This window comes from Gymnoscopelus braueri, assembly GCF_963280865.1.
Source record: "Gymnoscopelus braueri genome assembly, chromosome: 9".
Lineage (NCBI taxonomy): Eukaryota > Metazoa > Chordata > Actinopteri > Myctophiformes > Myctophidae > Gymnoscopelus > Gymnoscopelus braueri.
In genome coordinates, this window is record NC_137610.1 from 39,376,708 (window position 1) to 39,397,130 (window position 20,423).

Here is a 20,423-nt window from a genome sequence, read left to right on the forward strand (position 1 = left end):
CCCGGGAGTTACACATGCTCACTCCCAGTAGGTCAAGGAAGAATCTCCACCCAATTAGTTATTTTTATATTGCTTCTACAGATTTTGTCCAAACATCACGTAAATCGGTACACATTACCTCTATAGTCATGTGATCAAGACGGATCTGTCCGCTTTTTCATATTCCAAACTGACTGGTTAAGATTGGCATCTAAAGTTTGGAGTAGTGGCCCGTTTTGAACAAAATGCTGATTTTTTTTTATTTTAAAGAGAGATAGATACAGTAGTAGTGTAGCAAGACAGGAAACCGAGCTCAGTGAGAATTGGGGTAGACATGCGAGACATGACGGGAATCAGATTCAAACTCGCGACTCACAAGGGGCATTTATCGTGATATCACGTTTTGAGGAGACAACATCTCTGGAAATACCTTAAACCAACAGGAAACCAAAACTTTCAATCAGAGGTGGAAGAACGGAGGCAGCATCTGTCCACAGGCATCCACATCGGCGTCACAGGGCCAAAAATAGCCAGCGTAATGCGATGGTAATTGATTTCATGACCAGCCATCTTACATAAGGCTGTCACAGCCAGGGAAGAGATGCTCAGACGATGGGGTGGAATGAGGCAGACGGCAGAGAGAGAAGCCCCTGTGTAAGCAGAAGATTACAAAAGAGACAAATGGAAACCGCGGTGATAACGAACAATACAAAAAATAAACATTAAATATGAGAGGTAAGAAAATGCATCCTTGGCCGAATGACAGCGTGCACAAGACATTTGGCACTGATCGGACCAGCAGTTTGTGAGATAAGCCCCAAAAAAATAAACAGACAAACAAACAGACCCATTTTTTTGTCTTCCCATTTGTGGCTCTTAAGCCTGATTTATACTTTGTCATATACCGAATAGTTTTTCCTCTCGCAAATCAATAATTATCGACGAGGCAAGTAAAATCCTCATTGTTAATTTGTCCAGTTGTGAGCCAGAGTGTACAGATGTATTTGGTTACATTTGTACACTTTGAGAGTCAATTTACAGTGCAGCCAGACAGACAGACAGACAGACAGACAGACAGACAGACAGACAGACAGACAGACAGACAGACAGACAGACAGACAGACAGACAGACAGACAGACAGACAGACAGACAGACAGACAGACAGACAGACAGACAGACAGACAGACAGACAGACAACAGACAGACAGGAGTGGCAGGCAGACATACTGTAGTGGAAAAATCCTATGGGAGATAGATAGATAATGACATACAGGAGAGACAGACAGCAGAATGGCAGTGAAAGCCTGACAAATAGCCTACAGGCGGAGAGGGACAGTGATAGATAGCATAGAAAGAGAGAGCAAAAGAAAGGAAGTGAGAACGAGGCACATGAAGGATATTGGAGAGTAGAGGAGGGAAAACAGGGACAGAACATGGGTAGAAAGTGCTCTTTTATTGTACTTTTTGGAGTACATTTTAAAATAACATTAACAATAACAATCATATACTTTATTCAAGTAGGTTTTTGAGGAGGTATTGTTCACAACTACTTTTGGAAAGAGAGAGAGAGAGAGAGAGAGAGAGAGAGAGAGAGAGAGAGAGAGAGAGAGAGAGAGAGAGAGAGAGAGAGAGAATGAGGGGTGATCTTCACGGACGTGGTACCTCTGCTTTCTCAAATGCATATTGTATAAGTTATCTTACTTCTACTTGAGTAATATCTAAAATAACTATTTGTACTTGAGTAGGATATTTATCACCGCCAGGCTGGAATGGCCGGGCAGGGAATACGTTTTATACCCTGTCCATCCATGTGTTTGTTTGTCTGTTTGTTTATCTGTGTACGGCTAATCTTGGGCACCACTGGACTGGTCGGCATGAACTCCCAGTAGACAAAGGAAGAACCTCTACCCCATATTTATCACATTGGCCTCATGGTGGGGCATTTTTTTAACCGTTGGTTGTACAATAAAAATATAGGCATGCCCATCTCTGCCTGGCAAGAGTTTCCACCATTTTGCGTTTTTTTTAACACACTTTTTGCTACTCCTGCTACAGATCGTGTCCAAAACTCACGTAGGCCTAAATTGGTACAAATTGTCTCCGGAGTCATGTGATCAAGATGAGTCAGTCACATTTTCCATATCCCAACCGATTGGCTACAATTGGCTTTGAAACTGCGGGACGAGCCCATTTAGCAAAAAAAAATCACAAAATCGCAAAATGGTCTCGTGAGTCATGTGACAATGACGTCAAATACAGTTTTGATACTCTATACATTACGTTACACCTTCTATTCTCCACATAAGGTGGCAGCAACCCACAGCTGCACCCCACGACTGACACAGCCCTGGGCAGGCAACCAGGCCTGACAGAGATCTGCGCTCAGAGAAGCTGCACCTTTCTAGTCTTGTACTCTTTCCAGTCAATGACAGATAAACAGTTAAAACCCAAGAGGTGAGACGGATACTAGAAAGATGGCCAGAGAGAAAGTCAGGAACAAACAGACGGTATAGGTCGAGAGGTATTTGGCCCCCGTTCCCTAATTAATCATTTTCACTGTGCCAGTCAACTGTCTGCACGGAAAGGTCATGCTCACACAGTTTGCAAACTGGTTACAGTGGGAGGGAGGGATGCGGAAGGAGGAGAGAAAAGGAGACAGAGTCATTGGATGGTTTTTCATTTGAGCAGCTTCATGTGAAAAGACTGTGGTTCAAAGTGCTTTCCATATTGAAGATTGTGTGGAGACCCTCCCCTGTGCGTCACAGCAAGCAACATGAACATCAACAATGTAGCAGTTGTTCTGTTGCATAGATAGAAAGTTTTGTTTTTATTTGAGATATAGAAGAAACAGACCAGAGCTTGCAGAAGGATTAAAATGCCCCTGTAGTGGCTGACTGTGTCGTGTGTCCTGAAATAGCCTCTTACACTACTAAGAAATGGACCAACTGTATGTTGCTGCATGTTTATTATACTTTGTGTTGACACCAGTGGTGGACAAAGCGTTCAACCCCAGTACTTGAGTCCAAGTATAGATACTACTGGTAAAATATTACTAAGCTATAAGGGAAAGTTGCTCAGTCGAATCTATTGAGTTAAAGTACAGGAGAACTTGATTTTGTGATTGTGAAAGAATATGGTATATTCAAACACTTATGTTCTTGCTCATATACTGCAGTTACAACCAAAAGCCTCCCTAAAACATCATTCCGGAATAATTCCCATGATCTGGTGTTACAAATATGATAAGAGTGTAGGTTGGGGGAAACAATGCTGGTACCCTGGGTAACAATGTGGTGTTTATTAGGGTTAACACATTCACACATTCTGCATGCCATCGATTTTTTTGTAAACCAGTGCCAACAGAAAGGGTCTCTTAATGGCATCAAAGACTATTATTGTGTGGGAGTCTTTCATGTTCATGTTCAAACGTACAGTATATTGAACTTTTGGGTATCTTTTTACACTGGACTTTGGAGTACTGAAACACACACGCAGACACGCACACACACACACGCAGACACGCACACACACACACGTACGTACGCGCGCGCACGCACACACACACACACGCACGCACAGGCACTTGTTTATGCACCTTATGTCTAACCTTGTGTATACTGTACCAGCTGGATTATGCTATGTGTAAATATCTTAGATTTTTTCCTCTCATTGACATTTATTTTCTCTGCTGTTTACTTTTTCTCCTAGCTTTCCTTTCTTTTTTCTCTTTCTGAAAACAAGCAAAACGATGGACCTTGCATAAAAATGTCACCCACTTTTTTACACCTGTAAACCTGTGACGTGACAATAAAGTTCTCAGTCAGCAAGTGCCTTGAATGACTAAGTGGCATTTGGCCTTTGTCTCTAGTCTTTTTGAGGTTGTTAGTGATAAATAAACACACTGTCTATTTTTGACACCTGCCACCGACTGAATAAAAGAGTGAAGGAGAAGCATAGAGTAAAAGAGGAGAAGTGATGTGGAAGTGAAGTGGGTTATAACCTTAACTACATGAAACCCTAGCGTCCCTATAGGGCGAACGTTCAACGAAAGTAGCTGATCTACAAGTTCACAATCACAACGCATGTGGATTGTGGACGTTGTGAGCTTGCAGATCAGCTGTTTTCGGCGAAGAGAGTTGGTGTAGCAGGAAAAAAGAAGGGGGCCTAGTATAGACCCCTAGGGGGACTCCGGTAAATGAAGTACAATAGGGTGCATGTGGTTCAGTTAGCGGGGGTCCTTGCTTTTGGACAGCATCACACTAGTGCATTGTAAACTTTGCTAAGCAGGACTTTAACTCCTGACTTTACAGGATTATCAATGCGTGTATGTTTGTGTGCTGGCATGTTATTGTCTGTGATCCTCTGGGACAGCGGGGTGGTGCCACCAGAGCTCAGCTGTGTGCCAGTCTTTGCAATGCCCTTGTACTGACACACTATTGAGCCTGGAAGTGAGTCCGACCACAAATGGACTTTGAGTGTGTGTGTGTGTGTGTGTGTGTGTGCGTGTGCATGCGCATGTGTGTGTGCGTGTGTGCGCGTGCAAGTGTTTTTGCACATATGTTTGTCTGTATACAGTACAGTACATGTCATGTTTTTGTGTCATAATGTGAGTCTGTGTGCGCATATTAGTATTATGTAGTATTTTTGTATTTGCATGCCTGCATGTTGTTTCTTCACAGCTCATCAGTGAGCTGTATATTTCTGTACTTGTGTCTGAAGGTAAAGGTTATACTGATAAGAATTTTATGAAAACGAATAATAACCTGTCTGTCAGGTAGTGTCTGATCTGCACTCCAAGCCTATCTTCATAATGCAATGTCCAGCAACTGTGCCATGTGCAGCGTTCTCTTCTTGCAGTTCATGCCATCTATGATGAGATTTTGTTTCTTCAGAACATCAAGTAACCACTTAAACCCTATATACTTTGCTGACCAGGGTTCCCCTGGGGTCGGTCGGTACATTGCCCCCTCCTTTTCCCCCTCTACAACAAATCGCTTTGCTGAAAATAGCCGATCTGCAAGTGAAAGACAAGTGGTAGATCTGCTATTTTTCGTAGAATATTCGCCATTTTTTTGCTGAATATTTATTGCAGAATGCTCGCCTATTATGACATGCCCAGAATGTTAAACTGTTGTAAGGTTGAGATAAAGTTATCTTAGATTGTTTTACTTGTACGCATACAGATGTAACCATTGTACCAATTCCACATACAGTACACAGAAAAGACGCTGTGTAGAAAAAACACCCAATTAACCATTTAAAAATGATTTTACTGTTATTGTGCCACCCACTTGTAGCTTATAAGCATCACCAATACTGAAACCAAAGTGCTTTAGTGCCTTTATAGTGAAATGCAGATACTCTATTGGTGAAGAGAAGCAAGGAAACCTTTTAGCTGTGCTGAGTCAGCCCATCATGCCTATTGCACTTCCATAACCACCACCTGATGCTTAACCGCCAGCTATTCACACTATTCCATTTGAGTATGACATTCATGGATGAATGAATGATTGAATCGATTTCTCCATGTGGATTGGTAGAATGCCTTCATTAAATGATCATTATTGATCTCAATTATGTCAATCAATTTACCTGAATTGAAACAGAATTGATTTCAGAAATGTGCTGCATTGATCGTAATGCAAATAAGGATGCTTGTTAGGCAATCTTTCGCTAGTGCGTAAAGTACGCACGCACGCACTCACGCACACACACATAGACACTCTCTCATACTCAGATACGCACGAACGAACAAACACGCATGCATGCAGGCACGTAAGTACATTTCCAAACACATATGCTGCATCGCATGCATGATCTCAAAAGAAATGGGGTGAGATGTAATGGTAGTATAATTGTGTGCGTGTGCGTGTGTGTGCGTGTGTGCGCGTGTGTGTGCGTGTGTTACTATGGTGATTGCAGGTTGCTGTCAAGGATGGCAGGGATGAAGGAGCAGCAGTTCACAGAGGAGAAGCCCTTGCTACCTGAACAGAGAGTACTGGACTCAGACATGGTCAGTAGGTCTTTCTTACTACCTGGGTTGTTTACTGTAGTATGTGCTTGTGAGATGATAGAATATGCATATCACTTGTCAGGGATCGGTGCTGGGTTAGGATATAGGGTCATCACAAAGAATAATACCAGTCCTGTGTTACATGCATGTACAGAACACTCTACCACTAAGAACATGGGCACTATAAGAACATGCAGGTTCTGATTAGTTTGTGCATTATCAGTAGTAATAGTACTAGTAATGGTAGTAATAGTAGTAGTAGTTGTTGTTGATGATGATGTTGAAGTCATAATAACTATCACTAACCAATGCTGATTAGTGTGTGTCCTAACAGTATGTCTTCCACAGCATGCATCTGGGTAACATTTACTCATTTAAAAAAACATATTTTTAAATGTTATTGAAGTTAAATTAACACTTATGATTTTACGGTGTAGTGTCTGTAGCAGGTTCCAGTTTAATGCTAACCCTGATTTTAGACTGTGCGCCATAGGTTGTCTAAGTAGGGCCCTCAGAATTACACTGAGGATTTTACAGTGTAGATTGGGGTGCAAGAAATAAAACAAAACAAAATGCATATCAATTGGGGGTCCTAGTCTTGTTTTATGATCAACAGGTGAATGCTAACTAGAACCTGCTACGCTACTTACAGCAAGTGGCTTCTAGGCGTTATGGTCTATCTATGTTAAAACACAAAATACAGAAATGTGAGGTCTTGTGTTCATTATTTGTGATGGCATTTAGACAGTAAGTTATTCATGAAACAAAAGAACTGACTGAGTCATACAATTACTGCAGTGGTGATCCTTGCCCTGGAATGGTTATGTCAAAGCCAATGTGTCGCTGCTTGATAACACCCTGATAAGATGAAAAGTCTTAACTTAGGAGAGCTATTGTTCATCGACTGCTCACACTGCTCATATTATTTCTTAATGGGGAAATCTATTGCACATTAAAGAATATAAATAATATTTGCTGCACAATCAGGTTTAAATAGCTGTAAATGGGCCACTTACTGTATACCTAAAACATTGTGTGACTGTTGGAGGAACAGTTCATGTGCAGCACACTGTAAAAAGGATATTATTGGCAAATACTTATTAGAAAGGCTAGTGCATCAACTCAGTGTGTCATCCAGCATTCACTTGATTGACAGTAACCCAAATGTAAACCTGAGCCAAAGACCTAGCTATTTGTTTTAAACAGTATCCACCCAAACAGTCAATCCAATAGCTTGATTGAAAATTGTATGGTTTACAACGCTATAAATGAACAAGTCTTCTAAGTTAAATTACTGTGTTAATCAGGAAAAGGGCATTAACCACTTATACCGTAGCGTCCCTACTGAGGCGGGGGGGGGGGGTGTCAGCAAAAATTGCCAATGTACAAGCTCACAGTGTGCTGCGTTGCAACTCGTTGAGAGCTTGTAGATTGGCATCTTTATTATCAAAGACATTTGGTGTGTAGAGGGAAGAAGAGTGCATCAAGTATAGCGGCAACTCACGTCATATAATAATAGACGATTTAAGTGGTTAAGCTGGATCATTATGACTCACTGCTTGTATTGTATAAAGTCTACTGATCAGGCAAGTTATGTTTGCGTGACTCCACTCCACAGTCTTATAATTGCTTTATAGCATGTATGCAAACATCCAGTTATAAATTCTGCTCCTCCCTTCCTCTGTGTCTTTCAATCATGTTATTTTTCTTGCTCTCTACTCTACTGTGAGTGTGTGACCTTTGAATGTCAGAAACTCACGGTGGTACTGTACATAGTGACTTCTACATTTGCCCTGGAGCTGAAGGACTGTTAACTCTGAACAATTTGTCCTCTATCTCTTCACCACACCCCAACAAGCTTATTGAATGTCATCACCCTCATCCAGGCCTCTATATTTCTCCTTCACCCATGGCTTTCGTCAGACCTTTCGCCTGCTACTGGAATGAAGCAAAGGCGAGGGGGGAGATCTTGACATGCTATGCTTGTGCTTGCACCCTGCATTATAGGCCATGTGCCACCGTGCGCCATAGATCGTCAACCCTAAATGTCATTGTACAGTTATTCTTTTGTAAAAAATATGTTTTTGTATTGATTTGAAAAGTCTGCAAAAACAGTCCCTGGAGAAAGGACACATTTATAGTGCATATGGATTACAAGCGTCTCAGACTAAATTATTCTGTATTTAGTTTGGTAACATTTTAATGGCTTTGGTGAAAATGCTAACAAATGCAAAAAATAATAAAGCCATTAACAGGAAGTTATATACAACATATGGCCGAAACTGTGGATAGATCTTATACAGTATGTGAATAAATAAGGGTACAATTATTTGGCACTCCTCATCACTGTAGCAGTAAAGTAAAAACCTACAGTACAAGGTCGGTGAGGACACCAAAATGAGGTGACCATATTTGGCACCATCTTATTCTGAGCCGGAGATCCAATTGACTTATCATCTCTGGTGATTTAAAACTATGGGGGAAAAGGCGTCTTCAGTGCAGAGATACACACCTTCATAACTGGATGGAGACAACCTCACTGTCCAAGGCACTAGTTTACCTGAAACAAGTGACTAGAAATCCTATAAATTGGCCCATGATATTTTCAACAATGTTGTCTAATTTGGATACAGACACAAATGTTGCTTCTGAGGTAGCCTCAGATGAAGACTATCATAGATGTATTTTATCGATTTTGACATTTACGAAAGTGAAAGTCAGTAAAACTCGATAAAATACGTCTATGATAGTCTTGATCCAAGGCTACTTCTGAGGAGTTTCTAATCCCAACAAGAAGCTATCCGGAATAAAACACTCACATAAAAGTGCTATACTCATAAAAGGAAAAGATAAACATGAGGTCTGGCCAGGCCTGAGATACCAGTGGGTCAATGAATGGCTGTGTCCTTAACCTTGTTTGTTCTTTCATGATACAGCAGGATAGAGGAGCAGAGGCGACGGGGGGCGTGAATGCCCTCCCCTGCACTGGCCGTGCACCCCTCACCAACCCCCCTCCCCACAGCCGCCCCTCTCACGGTTGGCATGTCATCGCACGGCACTGGCTCCGTCGAACCCGCAGTCGGACCAGCGGGGTCATCCCGGTAACTACCAGAACCACCAGTCTACCAGGACAGAGGACGGGATACATGCACTCAGCAGAGAGCAGAGAGCATAACACCACCACACAGCAGATAACATAATAATAGGCTACAAAATAATTATAATAATTTGCAATTATTGTATAATAGAGCCTTTCAAAACAGAGTGAAGTGCTGTAGAGATTAGCAAAACAGATACAATAATACAAATGTAACACACAATAGCCCTACTCATTGGAACACAAGAACACTACACCATGACAAAGAACAGAGAACAAAACAGTCTGCAAAGGCAGTGCTCCACAGTGCTTCACTGTATTTCTTCTCCCATAGCCTCATTCACCACCCAATAAATTGTAGATGTGTAGACTAGTCACTGTAGTGATGTAAATGCTGTTTCATAGGCTGTCTCTTCTTATTAACATAAATATGGGAGCTACTTGTCTCTTTGCTTGTTAAAGTGTAAATGTCACCTCCAACAAAGCTACATGGAAGGCCTCCTCAATGAGCTGAGAAGCCACAGTTGCATACACTATTTGGGATGAGGGTTATACAAGTGAGAAGAGTGCCACCTGCTGGTCCGACCACCCTCCTGCAACCTTCTTGTATTCACCGACTTTACCCAAGAACAAACAAGCCATATTGCATGAAATCCACAGGTATGAAGTTGCCCTAGAAGTGATGAATCTGTTTGAAAATGATGAAATTGGGATTCAGCTTCACTGCTGGTAGCATTTTCAAAAATGTTAACCAATCTGACATGATCAGAAAGGTTTGAGGTTCATTGCTTTTCAGGGCAGATTCATGTCCTGTTTGTGAGTGCATGACATACTGACCCCTCTCTCTAGGTGTGAAACAAGGGTGTGACCCACCCTTGTTTCTGTTCTGTAGAATGACAATACTTACCTCTGTTTCACTCTCCGTGATGTTGATAATATAATAATATCTGACTTCCCATTTTCCTCTTCCTCATCAATCCTTTCTTTTATAACTTATTTTCTCTTCAGACATGTCCTCAGATATTTCCTTTCGAATCCAACATCTAAGAACTAACCTTTGCATGTGTAATACCGATATGGAATGGATGTGAGATATACTGTATTACCCTGATTAATCCTGATTGTGATCCTGTTCTTTTGTGATGTCTTTGGAGGGATGAAAGCAGGAGTCATTTCTCTCAAGTGGAGTTTTGAAATAACACAGGTTGTGCTGTCCCTGCAGACACACAAACACATAACAAACCTGTGTGACTGATGCTTGATCTGGATCGGGACAGGCCTCAGTTCCCCAAAATCATCTCACAGGACTGTAGAGAAAAGAAAATAAAGTTTTTTACTACGTGGGTTATCAAACACATAAAAACATTACTATACATTACAAGCTAAATAAGTAACCTTTGTTTCTTCAAGCATTTAATGTGTTCAACAGTTACCATATACAGGTCACATGTCATATTTAAAAATAACACACTGATTGTCCCTCACTTATTATTACAATTAATCACAATGCAATCTCCCAAATGGATTTTAGCAGAAAGATTATCTTTATCCACTCAGTTATTAATAATGCATGTGCATTTATGTGGACAAAACAAACTTTTCAACACCCGTTTTCACTGAAAACACTCAACAGTGGCCCATGTATCCTGAAAGCTTTTCTGAATACATGGGCATGTGATGTAATGACGGTGAACATCATCATACTGTGAGGATGATTCTGTGAAACTGGATCTTGTCTGATGTGGACTTCACATCATTGTGTTGCTCTTCTTTGTAGCTCGTGTGCTCACAGCTTTAATCACTCTGTCCTCTGGTGCGGTGGTGGAAACTCCATGTGATGTGTAGGGAACATGTGAGAGTGGATTCAAACTTATGTGGTTCCTTTTCTGCTCTATTTCATTCACTTTCTCTCGGTTCTCTCTTTCTATTATTCCTATCTCTCTCTGTCTCTCTCTATCTGTAGGAAAACTCTGACCAACTGATGCCACCAGGTGATTGGAAGGTAAGGGCTGATGTGTTTTGTTGCAGTCATATTCTGGGTATCATTTTCCCATGACAGGTTTGTCATGAGACAACATTAACCAATTGGTGGCTGACCTGGCCAAGCTACGACCACTTCCGTTTTTTGGTCTCCAAGGCTGGGGCGCCTTCAGCTCTGACATAATGTAGCAAAACCTTTATTTAAATGGAAACGGTGTGCGTTAAACACATAGGGTTGTACCCATGTGTTGTAGAGTATATATGGCAGCTGAGAAGGCCATTATTTGTGTTATTTTGGTTTCTGCTCAGAGCCTGATGCAATTGGTTTAAATACCTATTTAATACTACAAAGACATTTAATGTTACAGTCACTGCCCATCCAGAAAAGCAGAGAATATTCCAATTGAGTGAAGGGATGTGGGAACTGTGGTTCCTATTTATAGTGATCCATTTGCCTTGCATTTGAGGATGACAGGGTAAACATCTCAGTTGAAGAATAATTCACATCTTACCTTTAAGCGCCTGTTACAATCTGAGATAATTATTTGATTATGAGTATGGGGCAAGTCATTACTGCTGATCACTGTTGTGATATGATAGTGCAATATTTATCATTATATATTTAGAGGAGTAGAGTGGTATAGAAAAGTTTAAGTGTCACTCCACAATAGTGCATACAATGCAAAATATATAAATACTGTATGTCTTACAGTATGTCTCTTCAATTGTTGCATACACCAGGCGGCAGTGGATGCCTATGTGAAGGATGTCAGTTGGATCCATTGTGTTCACTACCTTTTTAATACGGCAGGATTTACATTTCTGCTGATAGGGTAACACCACTGACACAAGCACAACATTTTTGCATACTGTAGCAAAATCGATAGGGTTGGAATCGTTATCTCCTCCAGGCCAGAACTACTCTAATAAACAACGTAGTATTTTAAACCATGATGAAATCTTGTTTTATTGTACAAACGTGATCAAACCTTTTCTTCAAAGGGGACATCATGGCAGGGTCCATGGTTCTTTATGGTCATGCTGCCTCCTTGGCAGAGATCTGAACTCCACAGAGTACCTATACAGTAACCCTTTGCAGTTACTTTAATACAAAAATATTCTTAAATCTGAAAACACAACACGGACACCCAATCCACTGTGTCTTTATTCCAATGTTATAATGCTAGGATGAACATCATAGATGTAGAGGTATATACAGTAACGGTAATCAAAATGTATTAAAAGTACAAAAGTATTGGCATAAAAATGTGTTACAGTGTTCGTTTGAGTTAATTGAATTCATGCTTTGGGAGTTGGGTTTTCACACCTGGCCTGCAGACTCTGCCTGACAGTCTATTTCAGTAACATCCTTGCTGAATGCTAGAGACAGGCGCTAGGTGCATAGTCTCACAAAAACACCTCTGCTCTGCACTTGTGTCTGACACTTTTGCTCCCAACATAGCTCTCTGCCTCCTCCTTCCATATCACATATGCCAGCTGGCTTGCTGTACTGTATGTATAATGAGATTCTATCGCATAAATGCAGGTGTACGCACAGACCTACATTATACAGTACTTGCACACGCACACGAACACGTACTGTATGTGCCCGAGCAAACATTACATATAATCAGAAGCTTCACACACTGTGTTCTTCACACAGTTGCTTGAATGCTGACAAGCTCATGCATGCACATTTTTCTGTAGTTTTTACATACAGGGACACGTGTCTGTGTGTGTGTCTGTGTGTGTGCGTGTGTGCGTGTGTGTGTGTGTGTGTGTGTGTGTGTGCGCGCGTGTGCGCGTGTGTGCGTGTGTGCGTGTGTGTGTGCGTGTGTGCGTGTGTGTGTGTGCGTGTGTGTGCTTGAACTAAAACAGTTCAATTATATTGTACTGACTTTGAAAAAGCTCAGAATTGGGTATAATAAGACAAGTCCTACACCTTACTACAGATGATGATGATAGGACTACTGTAGTGTGTATTCAAAAGTATGTGTAAATAAATTACACCACATTGATGTAGTAATTAGAGAAAAACGATATGAAATTTAAACCCTACAAGCACAATGTTTTAGCATAAGTTACTAAAGTAATTACTTTAAGTAATGAATTCAAGAATAAATCTGAGAATGAACCAAAACCAAAACAGCATCCTTAAATATTGACAGCAAATCTGTTAAAGCTGCAGTAGGCAACTCAACTCAGCAAAATAAATCCAGTTTTCTTGATCCGAGACCAAATCTAATACCATGTAAAATTGTAGGTGAGACCGAGACGAGACAGTTCTCCAGTACTCCAGTACCAATACTAACAAAGAGAGAGAGCTTTTCACAGATGCAAAAATAAAACCTTGTTGGGAATTGCCTTTAATGGAAGGTAGCATCAACTTCAAAATGATATGCATGTTATCTCAAAATGATAATAATAATTTGGTCTGCACTTTTATGCAGTATTTGTATTTTATGCAGTGAATTGTGGTATCTGCATAAAAGGATACTTGGCAGGATCAGAGGTCTGTGTGAGTACACACACTCCCCCCCTCCCCTCTCTGACAGGTATCAGAGTGATTGCTGTCTTGGATGCATTCATTGATTAGAGAGAGCACTAACGAGTTTGACACTTTTATGGCCCAATCAATCAACTCAGTGCACAACCACTTTGAAGTTCAGAGGGATCAATTAAGAGCTCCGGCCGAGCCCCCCCCCCCCCCCTCCCCCCACAGACTTTTCAGTCCCTGCAAGGGAATGAATGTCAATATAAACGGTGGAATGTCAACATAAACAGTAGGAAAAAAACAAAATACAGCCAGAGGGATGTGTCTTTCTGCAGGAAAACACAGCAGCATAATTATATAGTGGCTGATAGAGGGAAAACATGCTAAATAAGTATATATTTAGCATAGTAGCATAGTATATATATTTTTTAATTTAGACTCAAAGTTACCTAGTCTGCCTTTAACCCATCCTAAGCATCAGGAGCAGTGGGCAGTGGGCAGCTACCGGGGCAGCACCCAGGGGCTAAGTGCCTTGCTCAGGGACACATAGACGGGGCCGGGACATGAACTTCTGTTTCCCAGGCGGCCTCTCTACCCACTCAGCTACAGCCATCGGTATCTCAAAATGTTTTGATTATGAGAAAGTCTTGGTGTGAGAGAGAGAGAGAGGAAGTGTGAGAAGCAGGCAGGTATATGTGTGAAGACAGTGCATAACCACTTTTAACCTGGCGCCTCCGTTTCAGGCATGTCATTATAGGCCAATAATAATATTGAAAAAAATAAGATAAATGTTTTGGTTTTTTTTGCACAAATGGCACATCTACAAGCTCACAACATGTCGCATTGCGAGGCATTGTGAGCTTGTAGAACCAGTTGCCGCTTAATGGGGCTTGAGTTGTTAACAAACAAGCATATAAGTGTGACAAAAAATGGAGGTGGTAAGATGGATGTTGAGATAGAAAGATGAAGAAATGAAGAGAGACAATGTCTGTTTAAACATGACAACCAATGCTGGGAGCCAGTGGGTATGTGGTTAAATCTCTCATGTAGGAACAAGCCACATAATCAGGGAGAGAGAGAGAGAAAGCAGATAGGGGCGTGTTAAGTTGAGTCAGCATGCTAAAGCTTTCTGTCAACAGGAAATTGGGATAGAGGGAGACAGAAAAGAAAGTGGAGATGTGGTGGAGGGCAGGACAAAGGCTGCACTACTGAAAAAACTAGAGAGCAGAGCAGAGAGAGAGCCTCTGTGTGTGGGCGTGCATGCGTGTGTGTTCATGTGTGTTTGTGTGTTGGTGGGTGTGTGTGAGAGCATGCGTGTGATTGGGGCGGCAGTGGCTCAGGGGTAGAGTGGCCGGATAGAGTGAACTGGAAACCGTAAGGTTCCCAATTCGCTCCCGGGCTGGGGGGCTCCCCCAGAGTTAGCGTCGAAGTGTCCTTGAGCGAGACGCTGAACCCCTAATTGCTCCCGATGAGCAGGTTGGTGCCTTGCATGGTGTATGAATGTGTGTGTGGGTGAATGTAATGCACAATCTATGTAAAGCGCTTCTGATAAAAGCGCTATATAAAATGCACCATTTACCATAATCTGTTAGGGTGTGTTGTAATAGGACCCAAAAGTAGAACAGCCGAACCAGGTTTACAAGCAAAACAAAACGTCTTTATTAAACGTTGAATTCAAACATCCAGAATAATAAACTTAGGTAAGGCGGCTGATTGAAAGGCAGGCAGGCTGGCAGGCAGGTAGCCCCTTTCGGGACCCTGTTTACCTTTTTTGTATTTGGGAAGGCGGTATCCAGGGTCCCTTGTTGGTTAGAACACGCTCTCTCGTACCGGCGGCTACCACTGTCTGGTCTCGGGCTTACAGCTCGTTGCTTAGAAGTTGCAGAGATTTCTCAAAGGTACCAAAATTAGCAATACTAACACGCGAACAAGCGGCATCAAAAAGCGGGGATCGGCGATGCCGTTTAACATTTTTAATAATTTAGTAAACCTTAAGCTCCTCTCTCACACTCTGCTCCACTTCCCATGTCCCGCCTCCCCGCGGTGATTGACAAGCTGCGCGTCCTACGCTTAACTCTATGGTTCTACATTACTGCCTCTGATTGGCGAGCTCCTACATGCTTGCATGACAGTCACACCGCGGGGAGGCGGGACATGGGAAGTGGAGCTGCAGGAGCAGAGTGTGAGAAAGGAGCTTAAGGTTGACTAAATTATTAAAAATGTTAAACGGCATCGCCGATCCCCGCTTTTTGATGCCGCTTGTTCGCGTGTTAGTATTGCTAATTTTGGTACCTTTGAGAAATCTCTGCAACTTCTAAGCGACGAGCTGTAAGCCCGAGACCAGACAGTGGTAGCCGCCGGTACGAGAGAGCGTGTTCTAACCAACAAGGGACCCTGGATACCGCCTTCCCAAATACAAAAAAGGTAAACAGGGTCCCGAAAGGGGCTAGCAGGCAGGCAGTAGGCGTGGAGGTACAGGATCTGAGACAGGGAGACAAGGAGTTAGTGATTGCCGAATACAGGACAAAAACTGAGGAGCTGAGGCACAGGTCTTTTACCGGTCGACAACTGAATAATATGGCAAGGGCTGGAGTTCAGAGGCAGGGCTTTTATATGCTGGGCTTGATGAGCAGATCACTCCCAGGTGAGCAGGCAGCTCCACAGCCCGATGATGGAATTGGAAGGTAACGCCCAGGCAGGCCATCCCCACGCCCACACAGCACACACCAGACACATAAGAAAAAAGGAAAAAAGGAGAAAACAGCCAGCCCATAACATAATCATTGTAGTCAGCAGGACGGCCAGTCTGATGCCATTACATTCCTCGGCAGACTCATGTACATTTCTGGCACTTGAAATTAAACTAAATTTTGCAGAACCATAGACAGAATGTTGTGTTATATAATAATGAAAATGGAAAAACATCAAAAGCACGAAAGAACCGTGCATTTGTTATTTTGATGATTGTAGTGGCGGAGAGTGCTGTCTAACACGTTGGCCCAAAATTTCACATGTTGTTCAATTGGGTTGAAGTTTGGTGACTGAGAAGGCAGAAGGGCCAATGCTATGATTCACATAATTTTCATATTCATCAAGACAGTTACCCTCGATCGTGCCTGTGGATGAGAGCAGCGTCATCCTGGAAGAGAACACTCACACCAAAATAGAAATGTTTCTTTAAGGATGACTACTTTGTATTGATTTGCAGTGACATTTCATTTACAATTGAGGTACTTTCGTATCAATGCAAATGTCAAAATCGATAAAATACATGATAGTCTTGATCCAAGGTAATCTTGATCTTGATCTTGAGTAAATGGCATGAAACCTAGTCAAGAAACGGTTATTAATAAGTAGAATGCAAAGAAAACAATGTAGTGATTCAAAGAATACCAGGAAAACCGGATACCTTCCCTCAAGGGCTGAGGTTCTCAAACTATGGGTCTCGACCCCGAGTGGGGCCGTGGGAAGGTGACGTTTGGGTCACACAACTGAAAAAAGACAAATGTATCCTTCCCAATTATGTCTGTTTGTTTTTTTAAAAAGCATAGCTTGTGAAGCCTGGCAACAGCTGTGAATGCTTCCATTTACAAATGTGTACAGAAGACAGTGCGTCCGTCAACATAGCTCATAACTACGTCGATAAGACACAATACAATAATGTGACAGCCTGGCAACATCTGTTGCCAGGCTGTACACATGTACAGTGTGCTTTATTTTTTAAATATTAAATTGTACTATAAATCAAGTGTGGAGTTACCAAAACATTTCCCCCATGAAATGGGGTCCTGGTACAACAACGTGTACCCACCTAAACCATTGCAGGAAAATGTCCCTCACAGCATAACAGCCATTGGATCCCCTCACTGAAGGGGTCAAGGCCTGGACCCTTCTCTTGTGTTTACACACATGAGAATATGGTATATACAGTAAGGATGACTCATCTATTGTGCACGTCTCTGTAGACCAGTGCCTTTTGGGGTTTTTGGCACTACTGAAATCTCAGTTGTGCATTTGTCTTGTAATGAGAGGTTTATGCACTGCAACCATCCCTCTGGTAGTTGTCGATGGACTGTTCTTGCTGACACAGCCTGATCACATCCTGCACTGATATTCTCAGTGACCTGAGGAAGAGTTGCTCATCTGTTTTTCTTTACATATTGCACTAATGCACGAGCATCACTGCCATCATTAATGTGCTCTTTCAAACCCAATTTCCATCTGTACTGTCTTTCCCATAAATCAAAATAAAGATCTCAGTTGTAGGCACTGTTGCAATTGAAACACTAGCCAATTGAGAAATCTTTGGGACTGAAGCTCCTGCCATCTCTGCCCCAATAACGATATTTTCCTCTTGTCATCTTGATCCGAAATCAAGGTCAACTGGGCCTGCATAGCATTATTACTATTACATTAATATGCCAGAGAGCATGATTGTATGTTAACTGCTTAATTGTTTAATGCAGTTCGCCTGTATGATGACCTTCCTCTGCATTCATTATGATTCTCCACTCATTTAGTCAGATTTTTCCTTTAATTTGTCACTTGTCTATGCTGTGCACAAACTACACATACTGTACAGTATGTGTCCCAGATAATACTTGCCATCTACATTATATATACAATTGGCTTATTTCCACGCCCCCTTTGTAGCGATGATTGTCCCGTTCTGTGATTGGCTTGGGATGATCATGTGGCGACTGTGATTGGCTAGGCATGATCATGTGGCGGAAGTGTAGGTTCATCATGTGACGGAAGTGTCATGTAGCCTCAATTAGCAATGTAGACTCCGTTGGCATGTTAGCTTCCGTCTTTGATACGTGGCAGCAGGAGGACACAGCAGCAACTGCTGCTGTGTCCTCGACGACATTTCGACGACATTTCAGCTATGACAACGAAAAGGAACGCCGTTAGCCATAGCACACCGCTAACCGTTAGCATCGTAGCTTAGCGACACCCCTTCAGCTATGCCAACGAAAGGGAACGCTGTTAGCGATAGCACGCTAACCACTAGCATCGTAGCTTAGCGACGACACTTCAGCTATGCCAACTAAAGGGAACGCCATTAGCGATAGCACACCGCTAACCGTTGGCATCGTAGCTTAGCGACACTGTTGGGACTGCACCGCTGTTATTATTAGCACACATAGCTTTGCTGCGATGAAAGGGAACGCCGTTAGCCATAGCGCACCGCTAACCATTAGCATCGTAGCTTAGCGACACCACTTCAGCTATGTCAATGAAAGGGAACGCCGTTAGCAATAGCACACAGCTAACCGTTAGCAACGTAGCTTAGCGACGCTGTTGGGACTGCACCGCCGTTGTTATTAGCACACATAGCTTAACTGGGAATAGCCTGGGACTCACACCAGTAACTTTAAGAAATTGTGCCGCCCATTCATTGCATGTGAGACTTTTTACTGATGTTTATTTGCTGAAAACACCAAAACAATGTAGAACTGACTGTACATACAGACAATACAGACATACACAGATGTAACAAATGACACATAATTGGAAACTTACAACACATAGAACACACTTAGAGCGCCCTCAAGAGACATGAGTCCGTCATTAAAGGACAAATACAGAAAAATCGAACAATGACTTGACAGCAATTACAGAACGTGTTGCTGTCGTCTATACTAAGAAGGGAATGAGCTGAGTTTTTTTGGGCTAAGCGTGCGTCTGTAAAAAACATCCGGGCGTAAACACTACTGTACCAAAAATTAGTTCCTCAATGTAAGCAGCAGGTATAGGAACCAAAAAACTTCAAACTGACACAGAGGCAGTTATTTATTTATTTTTTATTTATTTTTGTAACCCTTTTTTTCACCCGGTGCCAATTATCTAAGTGATCCTGGGCGCTACACTCCCCCCGCCAGCCTAGGGAGCCCAGAGCCGAGCTCATGCCTCCTTCAATGCTTGAGAGCCAACTGACCTCCTTATCACCTGACAGGGGGGAGTTTCCCCGGTAGGACGTAGTGCGTGGAAGGAACACGTTATTCCAACCAGTTCATTTCCCTTCCATCAGGCACCCCGGCTGTCATGGGGGAGGCGCTATAGCGACCAGGATTACTACATGTTTTTGTGAGGGTATTACCTACCGTAGGAGACACAGGGAGAACATGCAAACTCCACACAGAGAGGCCCTTTTGCCAACCCCACCTAGGGGGTTGCCTAGGGGGTTGCCAACGGTTAGCGGTGTGCTATATCGCTTTTGCCAACCCCACAGAGGCAGTTATAAGGTGCCCATCTATCTATCTATCTGTCTGTAAATATATATACAGTATACATAAAATCTTCAAATTATAATATTAAAGTTGTACAATGCAGAATCCCAAATAACGATTTTTAGCAACCTCTGCTGGTCACTACCGTCACTGCATACAATTTCCGTAATCCTCGATTACCCAGAATTCCATTCGTTTTCACCGGAAGCCGGAAGCGTTTCAAAAAGCGATCTTTTAATTGTTTTATACTATCTACGGATCGTTTCTCTTAGCCAGTGGAGCATTAGTTACCATGAGCTGTGCTTTCTTTTTCTGTTCTTTTTCGATCTTCCAATCCTACATTCTCTTAACATCAGCGTGAGGTTCCTTTTTGCTATTACCGCGGTAGTTCCTGGCCAAACAGGAAACCGTTGCGGTAGTTCCTGGGGACGTCGGCCACGACGTCATGACTTGGCCAGGAACGTCATTTTCCCGGGAAAGTCCCCCCCTTCACCGTTCAATAGAAAATATATAAATAAAAGGCTTCCGGGGGTGAAATTCATGGAGTGGGTGCAAAAAACTTTTGCCACTGACAAAAGATATACAATTTAACTTTAGTTTTGTTGAAAACGTTACCTAGTATTACT

The 20,423-nt window shown here is 42.3% G+C and overlaps 1 protein-coding gene across 3 annotated transcripts in view; it reads left to right on the plus strand.

Moving 5' to 3' along the window:
• ndrg4 (NDRG family member 4) overlaps window positions 1–20,423 on the plus strand; it is a 58,389-nt gene that overhangs the window by 15,337 nt on the left and 22,629 nt on the right. For 2 of the 3 annotated variants that reach the window (XM_080438304.1, XM_080438305.1), the window contains exons 2-4: window positions 5,903–5,993; window positions 8,930–9,094; window positions 11,054–11,092. In XM_080438304.1, coding sequence (XP_080294430.1) covers window positions 5,916–5,993; window positions 8,930–9,094; window positions 11,054–11,092 — 282 coding nt within the window. In that variant the 5' untranslated portion in view covers window positions 5,903–5,915. The remainder of the gene's footprint in view (window positions 1–5,902; window positions 5,994–8,929; window positions 9,095–11,053; window positions 11,093–20,423) is intronic. The other variant, XM_080438306.1, reaches the window with a different exon arrangement.